The sequence below is a fragment of the Chlamydotis macqueenii genome, chromosome 5 (assembly GCF_036417535.1).
Source record: "Chlamydotis macqueenii isolate bChlMac1 chromosome 5, bChlMac1.mat, whole genome shotgun sequence".
Classification (NCBI taxonomy): domain Eukaryota; kingdom Metazoa; phylum Chordata; class Aves; order Otidiformes; family Otididae; genus Chlamydotis; species Chlamydotis macqueenii.
Genome location: NC_141560.1, coordinates 49,656,601 through 49,673,610, shown reverse-complemented (window position 1 = coordinate 49,673,610; position 17,010 = coordinate 49,656,601). Strand labels below are relative to the sequence as shown.

Below are 17,010 nucleotides of genomic sequence, written 5' to 3'. Positions count from 1 at the left end.
CTACAACACAGTAGCTGCACACATAACATTATTATACAGGTGAGGTTTGAGTTCATGTGACTGAAGACAGAATTTTTTAATTTAGATGGGTGCAAGTGGAGCTGCATTTTGGAGACAGCTCTGAAGAAAAAACAAGGGGACAGAAATAATAGTTTGTGGTTTTATTTGGTGTTGGAGTTGGTACTACAGCTGGACAGTCACTGTCTTGTTGCATACAGAAACTAACATTTTTTAAACATGCTCAGGAGATGAACTTACAACTAGGGTGATACAGTACACAGAAACAAGGTTCTCTAAAAAAAAAAAAAAAAAAAACCAAAAAAAAACCCCCACAAGAATTCCAAAGCAGTGTTAGGAAAATACACTTGGACCTACCAACAGTGAAGTATTTTAAGCTATTCAGCCAGCAGAGAAGGTTGGTCAATTGGCTTGACAATCCTTTAACTGCAAGAAAATAGTCTTTGGTTTCACATTGTGTAATAATTAGTTACTTATTGTTCTGAACCAACATGAAACAAAATGAGGAGAAAGGCAAAGGGTTTTCTAGGCAGTGCTGCTTTGAATGCTGGATTTCTGCCACACCACTTCACTGTACAAGACTGACGAGGTTATCTAGCTCTGGCTAAGAAGGTGGGTGTCTGAACAGGGAAAACGCTAGAATAGTTTCCTAATGCTATCTTCAGGAAACTTGTTTGTTCAGAGTTGAGCTTTTTGTGTGTTCTAGTTGAGATACATACATTGAAAGATTTGACCTACTTGGAAAGTGCAACGTAAGACAAACCACTAAACCCGTTAAACGGCAAAGAGTGAACTGCTTGGGCAGACTTAAAACTGCAGTTCCTTCTGGATTCCCCAGAGTGTATCTGCACTCTTTCTTAATTTGTCCTCTTCCTCAGGTTTTAGGATCATCTTCACTACATCAGTGATGCCACTACTGCCCAGTACACAAGGAACACTTAGGAAAACATCATCTTTTATTCCATGCAATCCCTGAAAAGTAGGTAAGGATAGTTAGGTTAGAATTCATGTATGTTTTTGTATGTTATACAATATCCTATCGGTAAAACTCAACTAAGTTTAGTTGAAATTAAATAGAAAGCTATCACTGTTCTTCAGAATCACCATGTTTTTTAGTTCTCAGGAAGACAGAAGTTAGCAAAAGAGGACTGCTCACCTTAACAACTGTAGAGATAGGGTGTACTCTTCTCAAATTCTTCATAATACTTTCAGCTAGATCTGCCACGGAAAGGCCAATAGCCCATGATGTGTACCCCTTCAGTTTGATGACCTCATAGGCACTGCAGAGAAAGTTACTCATTAAAAACCAAGTACCATCAACTGAAATATTTGAAGTTTGCAAGAATGGCTTTTGGAGGTGCTTTAATCAATTTGGAGACATCAGAAGCCTGACTGATTTGCTGACAGGACCGAAATGAACTCAGCAGTGAAGAACTCTATTTGCACTTTACATTACTTCCTGCAGTTATACTGAAAATTTGGAAGTTGAAGCACTTCCCTAATTTAAGGTTCACTAACCATTAAAAATTAACCCTGCTGCATCTACGTTACTCCTTACAATATTATTTCAAATTCTGTTATGTTTGCATCTTGACATTTGTTTTAGGCTACTATGGTATTTATTAAACCAGATATGGATACTGCAATTCAGAGGTACTACAGCTCTTCATCATTTGTTCTTGTGTTGGGGGGGGGGGGGGGGCGGGGATTTTAAAAAAAATCAGCATTTACCTGTCCACAACCTGCTTATGGACCTCCTTCCAGTGTTCCTTGTCTGCATCAGTTCCCAAGTCCGGATGAAGAGCCTTCAGGGGGACGCCAGCAACATTCACTCCACTCCAGACAGGTACTGTGAGTTGCACATAAATGAAATTATCTCACAAGAAAACTTAGTTTTGTCCTCCTCAAATTAACATAAGATCTAGTTGGATTAATCTGCAACACATGTCACTATGATTTAGAGAGGACTTAAAATATAGTATGACCTATGAGGCCAATCTAAATTGTGGGCTGAGAACCTAGGAGCATATAAACATCTCTATATATGATGTCACAACATTTCAACATAAGTTTATTAAAGCAAAACACCTAGGCAACACGAACTAAAATGACAGTAACTGTGTTTTGCAGAGGTTTCTCAAAATAAGTATTTATTCCAAATGAGTTGTCCTGAGTGTCAGGAAGCAGACAGTGCTGCTCTGGTGCTCCTAGAGAAAGTAAAGGTTAAGTAAGGAGAAAGCTGGTCTTTCTCCTGTCCTCTAGACTCGCCTCTACACTTCAATTCCTATATATAGCTCTTGAAGTAATCAAGAGATGCCAGTAAAGACAACTGAGTGACTACCAGTAGGTTTAGTGCAGATCTCTGGGAGTCCCTTGCAGAGAACTTTACCCTCTTGCTTCTTCAGTCTGGTTTTTTTTTTGAGAGTTATGAGAACAACTTAGCCTAGAAATTTTTAGCCTCGTCAAGTTACAGTAATGACCTTTTCCAAGCAAAGCAACTCAGGTCAAATATAGATCATCTAGTGTTACTCTCTATGCAGCAGAAGACTTACTTAAAGCAGGACTTGTATTCTTAAGGTGCTACAGTGCAGAAGCTTTTGAGCAACGTTTTGCTGTAGCTTTTGGAGATGTTTCTTGCAAACAAACTATGAAAAAAAGTTCTGTGTAACAGCAACCCAGATTTCACCCTTACCGCTGGAATCTCCATGCTCTCCAACAATCCATCCATGGCAGCTCAGAGGATGGATGCCCAGTCTTTCTCCCATGAGGTGGCGGAAACGAGCAGAGTCCAGATTGCAGCCACTACCAATAACGCGGTGTTTAGGAAAGCCACTGATCTTCCAGGCCACATACGTCAAAATATCCACTGTAAGTAGAACAGGGAGGATAACAAATGCCACTCATGAGCAGTTTGATGATTAGGATGGTATCTTCCATTCATCTGTAATGATTTTATCTGCATGCTAGTTACAGGGAATAGAGCCCATCAAAGCCCTGCAGTGAGCTAACGTGATGACTGTTTTAAAGGCAGAACTGAGAGGGGTTGTGCTATGCATGCAATTATCAGCGTCTCTTATTGCCTACACTAAAGGCCACTTAAAAGGCAACTGAAGACCGAAGTTGGAAGCAGCTTGGTTTTTTTCTCAGAGGACCAGCTTGCTGAGTGTGGAGAGGGAAGATTACACTTCTTGCTATGTGGTTATGTGGCATAAGTATTTTCTAAAAGCCTGCGCATGGTCATATTAGTATACCAATGCCACCTTACTGAAGGAAACACCGTTCTCTAAGCCAAATCCTCTTGTTAAGGCAATACAAGACAAACCTGGGTTTGAGACAATAAGCAGCTTGCAGTCAGGACTGTATTTAACAACGTTGGGAATGATGAATTTGAAGATGTTCACGTTGCGCTGGACCAAGTTAAGGCGGCTCTCTCCTTCTTGCTGACGGGCACCAGCAGTGACAATGACCAGCTTGGAGTGTGCAGTCACACTGTAATCTGCAGACAGAAGGCTGTGTCAAACACGACCTCTTTCTACACACGGTTCACAACAGGAGTTCTCTGTTCCTTTTAGTATTGATATCTAAAATTTTCAAGTTTGAGGGTGCTGAAATTCTCCTGGTAACTGTTACCCTAGACTTCACTTCTATAAAAAGGTAAGCTTTCTTCTAAGACTGGGGTTCATTGCCACACATGGCAACCTTAAGGGCATGTCAGAATCTTAATGTGTAGAATTGGGCAGTGGTATTGCATACTTCTCATGCACAGATGGGTGTGGGGTAGCTGTCAAAATGGCATCCAGTATAACGTGTAAAAAAGTAAGAAGGCTCTGCCCTCTTAACCTACCTACTACCTGTGGACACTGAGCTGCATATTAACTAAGGTTTGAGATGGCTAGCATTTGCCCCAGTCAGGTTGCCACTAAACTTAAAGCTGTCAGATATATATGGACAAAAAGTAAGCAGTAACACATTTAGGGGCTAACTGGCTGTGAAATAAAGTTCTCAAAAGACGCAGGAGTACTTAAATTAATCTTTCTATAGTGTGTGATGAACTCTGGAACAGAGGATTCCTGGCTGGACTAACCTTAACAAGGTACATGAAACTGAATGTCAGCTGAGCAGAAATGAAATGAGCTTTCCTCCTAAAAATTAAGATGACAAGCTAAGTTCTAGACTTGGATGACCAGTTTGAGATCTGAAGTGACTGTCTCCATTTGGAAATCACAAGCATATTAGAGCCAACTACTTGCCTTTGCCAGAGACAATCTTTGGTGTTCTAAGGAAGAGGCTACCATGCTGGAGATCCAGCATCTCTCCTCTGAGCTTGTCCTCCACAACATCAACCAGGGCAAGTTCATCAGCTAAGTCCTAGAAGAAACCAAGATTAAACAGTAAGTTTATTGCCTCTTTGAGCAAAGTCCCTAATTTGTAAATGGTAAAGTTACAATTTTTTTAAAAGCAGTGATCTATTTAAGCAATTGTGCTCGTCTGTAACACTGTACTTGTTCCGAAGCACAGTACTTTAACTAGTTTCCTGAGATATCCACTTTATTGAGTTAGTTTTGTACTTTTCATATCCACATTCTGTGTGGAATAGTTGTACAACTTAGCATGACCATGATGAAGAACAATTTCATAGTGCTTCATAAACAACCTATTTCACAGTTAAGAAAAGCAAGCCCGATGTTAAACACAGCATTTTCGATATAGTAGTGCAATGCAGAGGACAAGTCATCCAGAGTGTCTAGGACCACTTTTCCCAGTCCACACTCCAAAGCAGTATTCCATGACATACTCTGCTTCAGACAAAATGATGCCTCATTTCTTAGAAGGGATTCTGGGAATCATTCAAAGGTAAATACAGCTCTTAAGTCAAAATGATACATAGAGCATGTTCTGTCTGATACTACGATAAACTTGGTTTACAAAAACTACGGCTATTTTCCCTCTGTCAATAGCTTGAAGATTGCTGCTTCATTTCAGGCCCAAAGAAAAGAATGGATAACCAAAAGTTCATCTTGTTTGCTAGCCCAATTAGTCTAATAAGGGAGATTACTTTTTCTCCCTTTGTAGGTCTCATACTGTGCTGCTGTATCCCAAGCTTGATGCTTACCTTCATCAGGATGCTGATAGCACAGGCCATTCCAACTGCACCCACACCAACCACACTGATCTTATTCTGAGCATGACTGTGCTCCTGTTTGTGGACACTGTGGATGAGCTGATCCTTGAGAGACATGGTGCACTTCTGCAAGGAAAGCAATAGATTATTCCTGTAGGTGCTGGAGCTTTTACTGACACCAGAATATTTGTATGAAGCAAGACGGATGTCATTTCAGGATGACAAGAAAATGGATATAAATCACACATCTAAACAAGCCATCTGGTGGTACTGCCTGCATGCAGCGATGTGATTAAAAACCTGAATTATTGATGGCAATGTACTGTTTAAGCTCACTACAGCCTTCCCTCAAATACAGCCAGAGAGCCATTGATTATATATCTGGGTGGCACTCCAGCAGCATTAGTAAATTAGTAACATTAGTAAATGTTCCAAATGATCGTCCATATTACACTGGGGTAAAGGAAGCCATTTTAGTGCTTCTAAGCACGGAGTGGCCTGGCATGGCAATCTCCATTCTACTGCCCTGAAAAACCGGTACTCTGTGCCCTGAGGCCTTTGCAGAGCTGAAGCTGTAAAACACTTCAAGCCCATCTTAAGCACAGTGTGATCCTGAAAGTCAACTTTATGGATTTACTTTCAAGTGAAACTGCATAGTTTTGAATCGAGATGCCTACAGTCTGCCGTTACCACCTCTCCCTCCCACCCTCAATTTTCTTTTTTAGCTACCAGCTGCACGGCGCCAGCCGCAGCCGCACTGAAAGGGCACGGCGCCGGAGTTCGGCGCTTTCGCGGCGAGGTTCCTGCAGACACCGGCGCGCAGGCAGCGCCCGAAGAGCGCGGGGCAGCGGCAGCTTTGCAGACGGATGCAAGCACCGACGCAGCGCGATCCTCGGGCCGGTGCTGCACAGGCGGCAACCCGACCGGAGCAGGACAGGCCAGGCAGCGTGGGCTGAGCAGGTTAACGGCCGTGACGGGGGAAGGGAGGCGCCTCCTCTCCCATATTTAGGAGATATTAACCAAGACACGTCAGTCTTCATTTGCATGGCGCCGGCAGCGCGGCCGCGCACAGCGCGCACCCTCTCCACGTGCTCGGCTCTCTCCCTTGGCGCCGTACGGGCTCTCACGTGCAGGGCGGCGGGAGCGCCCGCTCTAGCGCTCCTCAGTTACGCGCAGTACTCCAAAACTCCAAATTCTGCGTCCTGTTGCCCTGAAAGAAGCGGGCTAGGGGAGAGCCAGCAGCCGAGGCGGTACCGCAGCGCTCCGCTCCAAGCGCGGCCCCCAACCCGCCCTCACAGCCCTTCGCGGGGTCGCTGCCAGCCCCCTTCCCCACGGGCAGGGCCCCGGGGCCGACCAGGGAAAGGGAGTTAATTCACTCGGGCCAAGGCGGGGGAGGGAATGGCAGGGAAATGCAGTCTCAGCGAGCGGGGCGGGGTAGGTGAGGAAATCAGGCCGCCGAGCAGAACGCGGAGCCTCCCCGCACCCAACGGGGCTGAAGTCCCGGTAGCCTCCGAGGGGTTGGCGGCCAGCCGCTCCCAGCACCCACCCCCTTCCCCCCCACCCTCCAGCGCGATGGTGCCTACCCAGCGTCCTCACTGCTGCGCGGCGGCGGCTGTAACGGCGGGGCGGGGAGCGGGCTGCCGCCTTAAGTAAGGGCCGGGCGGCTGACGTGAGGCGGGCGGGCCGCGGCGGCGGGAGACGTGCCCGCCGACACGTCTGGGCTGCAGGGGAGGGGGAAGCTGTGCAGCTCCCCAAGGGCGAGGGAGATGCGGAGCGGCAGCAAACGGTGCTGGAGAGTTACAGGGGCTTCGGGGGGTTCCTGCTCGCCCCCCTCCCCCCCCGCTCCGGGAGCTGCCGCCAGCCCCGCGCCCCTCCGCGGCACCCGCACAAGCCGTTGGGGTCGATGGCCGCCACTGTGGATGCGGCCTCTTTGGCTGGTGGCGTTTACCTAAACCTACAGGCGTTTATGTTTTTTTTTTTTTGTTACAGGCATCCTTCTCGGCCGTTTACCTCCCCTTTCCGTGTATTTACGGAATATCCAATTGCTGCCCGGTTGTTGTTTCCGTGAGTTACATAAGCTAAACCTTCTCAGCCTTGCGTGATGCGGACTGTGCTCCAGTCCTTGGGACGCCCTTTCTGCTCGTCTCTCAGTCTGAGTGCTTTTCTCTTGAGAGGGGCTGCCATGTGGACAGTTTCAGCCAGTCTTCTCAAACAGGAACACTTAATGTTTTCCTGTCATGACTAGAAATACCATGACTGGAGTCATGCTTGACTTTTTCCCAGTCAGGACACAGCATCGACTCCCTGTCACCCTGTGCATGGTTAGTAAAGCCAAGTCTGTCTCCTCTTCATTTGCCTCTTGCTAGTATACTAACAAAGAGGAAAAAACCCAAACTTCCTGGATGCCTGAAGTTTCAATTTTCTACTGTGCTACAGAGTTAACCCACAAAACTGGCTTTTAGTAAATCCATGCTACATTTTATCCCATTATTCATTGCATTTCATGTTTGTAGGTAAACTTTGCTTCCCAGGTTTTCCTGAAGAACTGCACAGACATCAAAAGCACAGCCCCATAGCGCTTCCACCATGGCTCACTTCTTAAATACTTACTGTTCTCTGGTCCTGCGGTAACACCTCCAAGTCAGTACATTTACTCAAAATCTTTCTGTCTGGATTTGTGGTTTACTATGCGTCAGGATTCTGGGATTGAGAATGTCTGGTTCCTCCAGTTAGAGCACAGTAGACTCTCTGAGTTTGGCTTGCTAACTGGCTGTGTTCATTCATTATATTGTATCCATTTCTCTCTTCTACCCCTCCTCTTTGGCATCTTGTCTTTAGTCCATGGGTTAACATGTTCATCCTTAGTGAAAAGCAGGAAAGCATTCATTTAATCTTGTGTGAGTAGCTGAGTTACCTTTATTTTCCATTCTTGTTTTACAGAAATCCTTTTTTCTTACTTTTTTTTTTTTTTTTTCAAATTCTTGTAGCTGCAGTACCTTTGTGATGTTTGTCTTAGTTTCCTTTTGGGGCTCCAGCTCTAGCTGATTTTTGGCAGTATCTATTTGCGGCTTCTAAGATATACTTGACTTCCTTTTTGTGGTGCTTATCTTGCTATGGCAGAAGGCCTTCCTTACTAATTAACCCCTTTGTCTTCCTCTACCCATAACAACACTTCCATCTCTGTTTTGCCTGGGATGTCTTTTCTCTCTTCTAAAGTCACTTTATATAGTCTCCCTCTTAGTCACTAGACTCAGCCAGTTTACAAATGAGAAGCTTATCACGGAGGTCCTGATCTCTCTACGACCTCATCCCCCTCACAGTGCACGCAAGCATAAAATATGTCCTTTGGTCATGCTAGACCAGGGCAGGTGGTCTGAAGATGGATATATCTCATCTCATGTAAGGCTTGTACTCACCTACCAGACTGCTTTACAACAGAAGGAATTTTCTGGTGCTGTTCAAGGCACAGTAATGCCTTGTTACAGGCCATCCCAGTGACAATTCTCTTCTGCTGGGGTGATCTGTATCCCAAAGCTTCATCATTTCTTTGACAGTCCATTAGCAAAACAAAAGAAACAAAGAACACAGGTGAGAAAACATCTAAAAATGCTTGAAACATGGAATAAGGAGATTTGCATGAAACAAACCCGAAAAATACAAAATTTTGGTTCTTATTATAAAGACCAGGTCTTCTGCCAAAGGAGGTTAAATATAATGAGCTATCGGTTTCAAAACTAGATGTGCTTTTTTCCTTGCTGCTGCTTGGGGAATGAGTGATGCTTGTGAGATGTGTCATGTCAGAGGAGACCGGTAGCTAAGGAAGGGAAAGTGGGGGTAGATGCCTCATGAATGGAGGACAACAGGAAACCATATATTGTAGTTCTGTCGTTCTGCATTATGCTGGGTTCACTGAGCATCTTGTTGTATCAGAAGTCTCAAGGACGGATTAGGAAGTTTAGTTCTGCATCCCAGGAATCTGCATTTAGAGTGGCTTTACGTGAATGGGACTAAACATCTCATCCAGAGTTTGGGTTCCAGACATCTGGCAGGACAGAAAATGAACATTCGACAAAAATGAAGACCAAGATGAAATATTTTCTCCCTATAAAAATTTTTACTTCTGGCTAGTTTAAATGTAAGGTAAGAGGCTTCTAAGACAAGACTGGCTGGAGAGATTAACGGGTGTTTAAAAATATGTAACCAATGTAGAGCAAGTCATATTTTACTACTGTCACAGTGAGACCTAGGCTCTAAGAGAAGAATGTTGTACTTCTAAGATTGTTCTCACCCTGGGGCTCAGACAAAATAAAATGGGACATAGTTTTCAGACTTTAAGTTCAAATAAAGTCTTCACTTGCTTTTGCTTGTGTTGTTCACTACTGAGAACAGAACCAAGACCAAATCTCTTGTTATTTAGAACATAAAGCATCAGGTTGTCCGTAGCTGTCCGGTGCCTATTCAGATACCAGAGGTCCTACCTTTAGTAGAGTAGGCCATCCTAGTCCCAACATGTCCTCGATGATGATAAGCAGATCAGAAGCCTTGTTTTGTTTACAAACGTTAATTCGCCGGGGTTACAAAACTGAGAAGGGGGCTGCGACGGCCAAGTTTTTCCTTTTATGTGTCCTTTGTGATCTTAGTAGCAGCAGTAGATGCTCAGGAGGAAAGCAGTCATCTGGCATGATTGACATTGATTTTCTGCCTCAGAGAGCTTCAATCAGAGAAGGCTCATAACACCACAAACAGAACGGGGCGAGCAAATTAAGGGCATTTTTCTTGCACTTGGAAGATGGAAGCCAGATCTGTGTTGATTTCTTTTAAGTGATTGACTTTGATTGTAGGGATGAGGCCGACTTTCCTCCCTTGTCTACGTAAGGAGTTTTATTCTTCCTGTTCTTTTTCCACTGCTGTCTTCCATTGCAGTAATGGAAGGTAGTGTTGATGGAGTGACAGGAATGTTTGAAATGTGACAGGGTCTCTCCGGGGAAGCTTGGCTCTTCCTCAGCCTGCTTGCCCTCTTTTCTGTATTAGCTTTCATAGATTAAACAAGAAAAATAAAGCAATAGAAGTTGCTGAATGTGGAAACATATATATTTTTATTCTAGGAGTTACAGGCAGAGGCTTTGGTCAATAACAGAAGGAAATGATGCCACATTCTTATTAAACAATGTGTTTGTCTTTAAACTATGAGACACCGATTATACCTTTATCACAAAAATAAAGTCCAGAGACAGTTACACAAGGTGAGTTCAATGTGCACGTCTTGTGATTTGCAATAAAACACTTACAAAGTGTTAGTAAATTTATCTGTGTTTTGCTAATATGCAAGAGGTTTTACATGGTGATACTTAATTTCTACATTTGCCATTTGCTCAGGTCCTGGCTCATGGTAGCGTAAGTCAAATCTGATGGTGCTGCTGGGTGAATGATGACACAAAAGCATGACCTGCACCTATTTGCTGTATGAGCTACAGCTCAGCTACGAGGTTAGCGGTAACCAAGAGCCACCCTTGATGCTGACCGGCTCTGAAGAGGTCAGTGGAATCTCTCTGCTCTACCTGAGATTTGAGGTCTAATTTGCTCCTAAAAATCATAAGTGTTATTCCCAACATGATCAGTCCTACTTTTGCTCTGACATCATCAAGGGCTTTGCTTTCATATGGTGTCGGTGTATGAGGGAAAGACCTGGCGCTAGACATGGCTACATCATGTTCCAGTCCTTTCTCTCAGTTGTTCTGAGGCCTGAACAACTTCCTTCAGCTTTAATGGCTTCATTTCTCCTTTGTAAAATGGGAAGGGTCTTTAGCTACCAGCCTGATGGTGGTACTGTAAGGATTAGTTAATTATGAAACACTTCAGCTTCATAAAGCAAAATTAAAATTATGGAGGTTCTTTACCTAAACCAGAGAGGGCTGGACCCCAAAAGGGAGTAGCTTGGCACCAAAATTTAGGTATATTCTGCTAAATTGTCAATGTCAGAAAAGCTCCTGGAGCCAGAATTCTAGCAACTTCGTAATACTTCTCAGGGTAGATACAGGAAGTTGGTTCATACTCCATTAAAATGCATATTTAGTGTTCTTCAAATTTGGGCAATGTAGCCACACCAAACCATTGAACTGATCTCCTAAGAAAACTAGAAGCTAAAATCTGAGTTTCACCTTGGCTTGCACTAACACCTTGTCTCTGCACATGGTCCATGTACCGGGCCTCTCCTTGGCTGCTTCCATGCATGCGTGTTGCGGTAAGGATGCTGGTATTGCAAAGATCCAGTGCTTTTGCTGCTTCACACCCTCTTTTTCTTTGCACTCTCATTGCAGTGGCGGGGAGTGGCTAGCTGATGCAATTCTCATTTCCGGGTATTTCTACAACCTATTTCTAAACGTGCACCAGGGTAATATATGTGCAGATCTCAGTAAATAATTGTCAATTGCTGAAGATCCCAGACTTCCACAGATGTATGTTTTTGACTGCAAACTGTTTTCTAGCTGAGGTTTTTCAATACACAGAACTTCCAAGTTACACTAATTTTTCTTTTCTCCTTAAAAGGTTGATTGTGTTTGTAAGTGCAACAGCAATAGACTATGCATTCAGTATAAAGCTAGATAAATCTGTATTTCTTGCAATGATTTTCTTGATAGGAAGCTAAATAAAACTGTATTTCTTGCAATAGCTTCCCAAATCATCACTCTAGGTAGCTGGACTAAGCAGAATGCGTGATTTTGCCTTGCTTCTCTAAGGAAGTGAATTTACTCATGGAAGCATGAGTCACAGTGCAGGATTCTCCAAGCCAAACCCATTCCCTTGATGCAACTCTAAATACTTACTCATTTACTTAGGAACTGCAGGAAATGGGATGCTCAGATAAACCACACAGAGAGAGATGGAAAGGCACTCCCGCGGGCAGGGGCCGCTGTTCCAGTCTCTGCCTAACAAAGTCACAAAGATATCTCAACTAGTTCAGCACCTGCCTCCTGTTGACTGTCAAGAAGAGGGAAATCATTAATGCATCCTTGCTGCTGCTTTCTAAACTGGCAGCAGCAGAACTATTACTGTTACCTAACTTGTTCTTGAGCACCCAGCAGGTTGCAGTAAGTGGAAACTTTCTATAAATTACAGTAAGGAGCTGGAGGGATATGAAAGGAGGGCTGTGGACTGATGCCACTGCTACTTGCCAATTCAAGAGGGCAGGCAGGTTCAGCAGCAAAAGGTCAGAGGGACGTCCCTTGTACTCCATCTAGAGCAGAGACCCCCTTGCCCTCATTTTAATATTCATATTCATTCTGCAGCTGTCAGGTTTGATTTCCCTAGGATCCCTTCTCAGCACATCACATGCCAACAAGCTGGTTAGCTCAGGGTAAAAAGCCACAGAGTCCAGCAAAGACAAGTTTTTACTGATTCAGGCCATTTGGGACACAATAGATTTAACAACGCAGTATTGCCTCCCCTACAGAGGGAGATATTTTTCTAGCATTTCAGACCTTACATATCTGGTTGACCCTCAGTGTATTCCAAGTGATAGCAAGTTATGTATTCTCTCCCATCCGAAAATACTGCAGCCAGACATTCAATGGTGTGAATCAAAATTCCAAGTTACATTGCTGGTAACTCAGCATCCGTGATTGAGAAGGTACTGGGCCATACAACCACTGTAGAAAGCTGAGAGTACATCTCAACGTTACAGACATACAGACTTGGTGGAGGAACTGCCTGCCCTGCCTACTCTGCAGAAGCAGTGCACACAAAAGATGTGAACTCATCCCTTTATCTCTTTAAGCATTTTGGGAGACAGGAGCATCACAGTTGGGACTCTGCTCCCACTTTGCCAGCATAAAGTTATAGGGTCAAGGAAGTCCTAGACATTGAAAATAGTTTTGTCTGTGTTTTCATGAAGGACATGCTTCAGTATGCAGGATATCTCTCCTCAAAGCTTTCACTGAAGACGTCAGTGCCATGAAGTGCAACTTCTACAGCTCCTGACATTCTCTGGAGCTTGTAACATACAGGTTAGTTCCTGTAGCTCTTTGTGTGTCCTGGTGAATAAAACCCACTTCTGTGCCTGGAGTGGAGTGGGAAAGCCAGAGATCAAGAGATACTCACATGCTGGTTTTGCAGTCTCCCTTTAGAGCTTGGATGCCACAACAGCCTCACAGTCTATCCCACACGCTGGAAAATGTGTGTGCCTGCAGATGACAATGTAATAAATGACTATCCATTCCTTTGAGAAGGAAGATGAAATTTAACTTGCAGTTCAACAAACTTAGCCATAGAATGGAAGTAGGCAACCAACTACTTTCATTTCAGACCCACACTTGGGACACACCTGAGGCTCTTTAAAAGAGCTGCAGCTGGGCAGGCTCAGCCCTAAGATAGCAGTCCTGAGGGGTGACTTCAGCTTGTGTGGCAGCATTGAACTTTTCTGCTTGTCTCAGATGGGAAAAGTAACTTGACTGTTTCTGAGCAAGGTACTCTTCTAGATCTTTGTTTCTGTGGTGGTGGCTGTTGAGAGCTCTGTGAGTGAATGCAGGCTCTCAACGGGGGAGGACACATGACTGTGAAAGGCAGGTACTGTCCTGAGAGGTTACAGGCAGGGTTTTTAAATGCTGCTTATGTCTTATGTGCTGCCAGCAGAACATACTGCTGGAGCGGATGGGAAAGATGTTGCCTTATCTCTTTGAAAGTTCTGCTCCCTGGGTTTTAAATTTTGTTCTGTTTGATTTTAGTTTATAAGCAGAAGGTAGCCAAGGGAAAGAAGGACACACAACATTTCCTTAATGACCAAGTTCTCCTAGCTTGTGCCGTTGGGGATTTACCACCACAATCTAGGTGTGCTGTAGCTGTGTGCTAGTTGGCTGCTGTGGGCATTCAGTGGCCTGCACTTCTCCAGGCTTGTCAGTTGGTGCTGGAGAACTCCTGCTCACAGCAAAGCTAGATGCCAGCCCTGAGGTCACGTGTAGGTTCAAAGTGTGGCTTCGCAGGAAGAGAGGAGTGATTTCTAATCCTTTTCAGTAGAGAATTTTTTGTGGTCTTAATTTTCTTCCATTCCTTTTTTCATTTTAAGTGCCTATGTTTCTTAATTGCAACGTGATACGCTGCACTCTGACTCAGCACCAGAGGTCTAAACTGTGACAGTGATTCCAAAGGAAAAGAAAAGTGGATAGAGAGGTGCAGCCTGCACTGCTAACATGCAATAGTCTTTTGACTCTGCTTTATATGCAGCCACAACGAAATCATTATTATGCTTCAAGCAGGTACCGAGCTGAACATCTCTGTTGCGAGCACAGCTTCACAGTACAGGCACTGAACAGACACACAGCAGCTCTTCTCAGCAACGAGCTCATCAACTACAGAGGCAGAACAAAATAGGGAAGTGAAAGTGGAAGCAGACTAAGGCAGAATGATGGCCAAATATGGTGATTGTCCATCCAGTATGCTGTGTTTTTCAAGAGCATTACAGAAATACTGTCCCTTATTTCTATCAGTTAATTCAGTTTCCTTATTTACACTCAAATTTTAAATAGAAAATGAAAGGTTGCTGCTTGCCTACAGACTGCCAATGAGTTATTTTCACAGTGCTATGCAAAGTGTGGAGTTTCTGGCTTGTGGACCTTCTGTTCCTGTATTTGGATGAAATTGCACAAGTGTTTAGCAAACATTTGCAGGGCATGGCCTTGTTGTTTTGCAAACTATGGTGAGTCTTGTTTAAGGAGGTGGATGTTACCAAAGGGAACAAGCGCTTGACTTCCAGCTCCTATGGGGGAATCCTGGCACTCGCAGAATCTGTTGATTCTCTAGCTTGGCCCTTTTTATAAGAGGAACAGCATGCCTGCGTTCTGGGTGGTAAATGCAAGGCATGCCATTTCTTACTGGTTATCTCCAACCTTGTGTTGTTTTTCTCATAACTTTCTCTAGATTCAGTTGTATCTCTAGACTGTATACAGTTCTGGCCTTAAGAGGTGATATCTCGGTGCAGGTACCCTTTTAAAAGATGCCAATGTGATGAAAATGTGAAGTGCTGGGAGATAGTGTCCTGTATGGATTCTGTGTGTGTGTGTGTGTGTGTGTGTGTGCGCCCACATGTGCATAAGAGCTGGATTTCTGGAAGCTGAGTCTCCTGAACACTTCACCCCCATTACATTCTCCATATCCTTTTTGCTAGTTGTACATAATTTCTGCTTTATATGTTCTGTAGTCTATGTAGGATTTGTTCTGTGTTTGTGGAAGATCATTGATATTTAATGCTGTCATGTCAGAAGAGAAAAGATACCAGCATGCTTTATCTTCTGCTCACTGTGTGAGGGCAAACAATTTTTGGAGTGGCAACAGGGATGTGCAGTCCCCTTGGTCTGCGTTAACTCCTTGCCACATGACAAGCCTTTGGACTGGCTGCTGGGGCAGTGGGGCTCGCTCGTGGCTTCACTTCTGGCCTCTGGACTGGAACGTTTGCAGAGAGGGCAGTGTCAGTTTGGTGGAAGAACATCACCATTAGCGTTTGTGAGACATGGGCCAGACCAGAGCCGAGGTCTCTAACTGCCAGGATGTGACATGGTGTATTTACATGTTCAGATAGAAGGAGCTAGGTCTGTTGCTTTTCTTCATGGAGTATCATTCTGTGTGCATGTGTTTGGCTGCTAACCCAGTGTTCCTTAATTTTTAATCTCATCAACTGTTTGTGCCCCTAGAGTGGCACAATAAAGAAAAGAAATCTATTTCACTTTGAAACTTCTGGAGCTAAGTAGTATTTCTATCTCCAGGTTTGGCCTTCAGAAAGGGAAGGCAGTTGAAGGCTGAGGGTACTCAATAAATTTTGGAAAATTCTGGATTAAGGATATGTCCTCATAATATTTCCTGTTTGTATATGTTTAGCCATAATGTTGAACATAGATTCTTTGGGTAACAATCTCAATCTTGCATTCCTTTTTAAAATATGCTCCCTTGCAACAACAGCATCTGGAGATCTGGACTCTATAGGGTTTTTGGTTATGGAGAGAACTAAAATAATGATAATAAATCTCAGTAGCATTTCGTATCTCTTAGGCAAAGGTTACTGAGGGCCAGTTAGTTCAGTGCGTGACCTCTGTAAGAGTTCTTAGGCATATAAGAGCAGCCAAAAATAGCTCCTTGGAAGGTCAGGGAAGGCATCTTTTCTGCATGTGGATAGCTTTGCGTTTCTGAGCTGAAACATCTATATATCTTATGGTAAGCAAGCAAGAATGGATGGAAAAAAAATAGAATACGAAAACGGCAGCCAGAGCCTGTGTAACATGTTCCTTATTCATATAAGCCCATGCAAACTGCTGCCAGCCTTGGAGATTTTTCCATACGTGAAATGGAGAAAGCCTGCATTAACTTCTAAACCACTCTTCAAAGACAACCTTGCCAAATACAGGCTGGATTCAATCTGCCAATAGATGAACAACAGAAGAGGGACCCTTACACTTTAAAATGGAGTCATCGGCTTGTGTCCAAGTGATTTTAAGCTTCTGACTGACCCTGGAGTCTGAAAGAAATTTCAGCTTGTCAGACCGAATGTTCTCTTTCTTTTGATATCTGCATGCTGAGACAGAGTTTACGAGAAGCTTTTATAGCAAATCCCAAAGTCAGAGTCACCGCAGAACACTTTAATTATTGAACAGGCAAGAGCTAATGTGAGAGGGAAAGGCTCTGTGTTTCTCTGCACATTAATCTTCCCCCCCCGCCCCTTCCTGCCCAAAATCCCCTTGGTTAATCAGGTTATGTTTGCCCTATTTCTCTCAGGGAGCAAGCAGAATGCAGTGTTGCTAGAAATGGAGGAAGGGAAGGAGGAGAAGGACATGCTGAAAGCAAGAGTGGGTTGAGACTGCTCCAGAAATGAAGGCTTCACTTTGACAGGG

The 17,010-nt window shown here is 44.0% G+C and overlaps 1 protein-coding gene across 1 annotated transcript; it reads right to left on the bottom strand.

The window, feature by feature from the left end:
• Positions 1-146: 146 nt before the first annotated feature.
• On the bottom strand, positions 147-6,831 carry LOC104481402 (L-lactate dehydrogenase A chain). The gene is made up of 8 exons (XM_086748807.1): positions 6,724-6,831; positions 5,132-5,266; positions 4,269-4,386; positions 3,341-3,514; positions 2,711-2,884; positions 1,750-1,867; positions 1,175-1,298; positions 147-990 (listed from the first exon to the last, which is right to left on the bottom strand). Exons 2-8 carry the CDS (start codon positions 5,255-5,257, stop codon positions 826-828), a joined length of 999 nt encoding a protein of 332 aa, XP_086604933.1. The 5' UTR covers positions 5,258-5,266; positions 6,724-6,831; the 3' UTR covers positions 147-825.
• Between the last annotated feature and the right edge of the window lie 10,179 nt (positions 6,832-17,010).

Excerpts from the sequence above, each read along its gene's own strand:
- LOC104481402 (XM_086748807.1), bottom strand. The coding sequence starts at position 5,257 with ATGTCTCTCAAGGATCAGCTCATCCACAGTGTCCACAAACAGGAGCAC. Across the intron at positions 4,387-5,131 it reads CTATCAGCATCCTGATGAAG|GACTTAGCTGATGAACTTGC; the intron begins GTAAGCATCAAG and ends GGTTTCTTCTAG. Across the intron at positions 1,299-1,749 it reads CATAAGCAGGTTGTGGACAG|TGCCTATGAGGTCATCAAAC; the intron begins GTAAATGCTGAT and ends CTTTCTCTGCAG.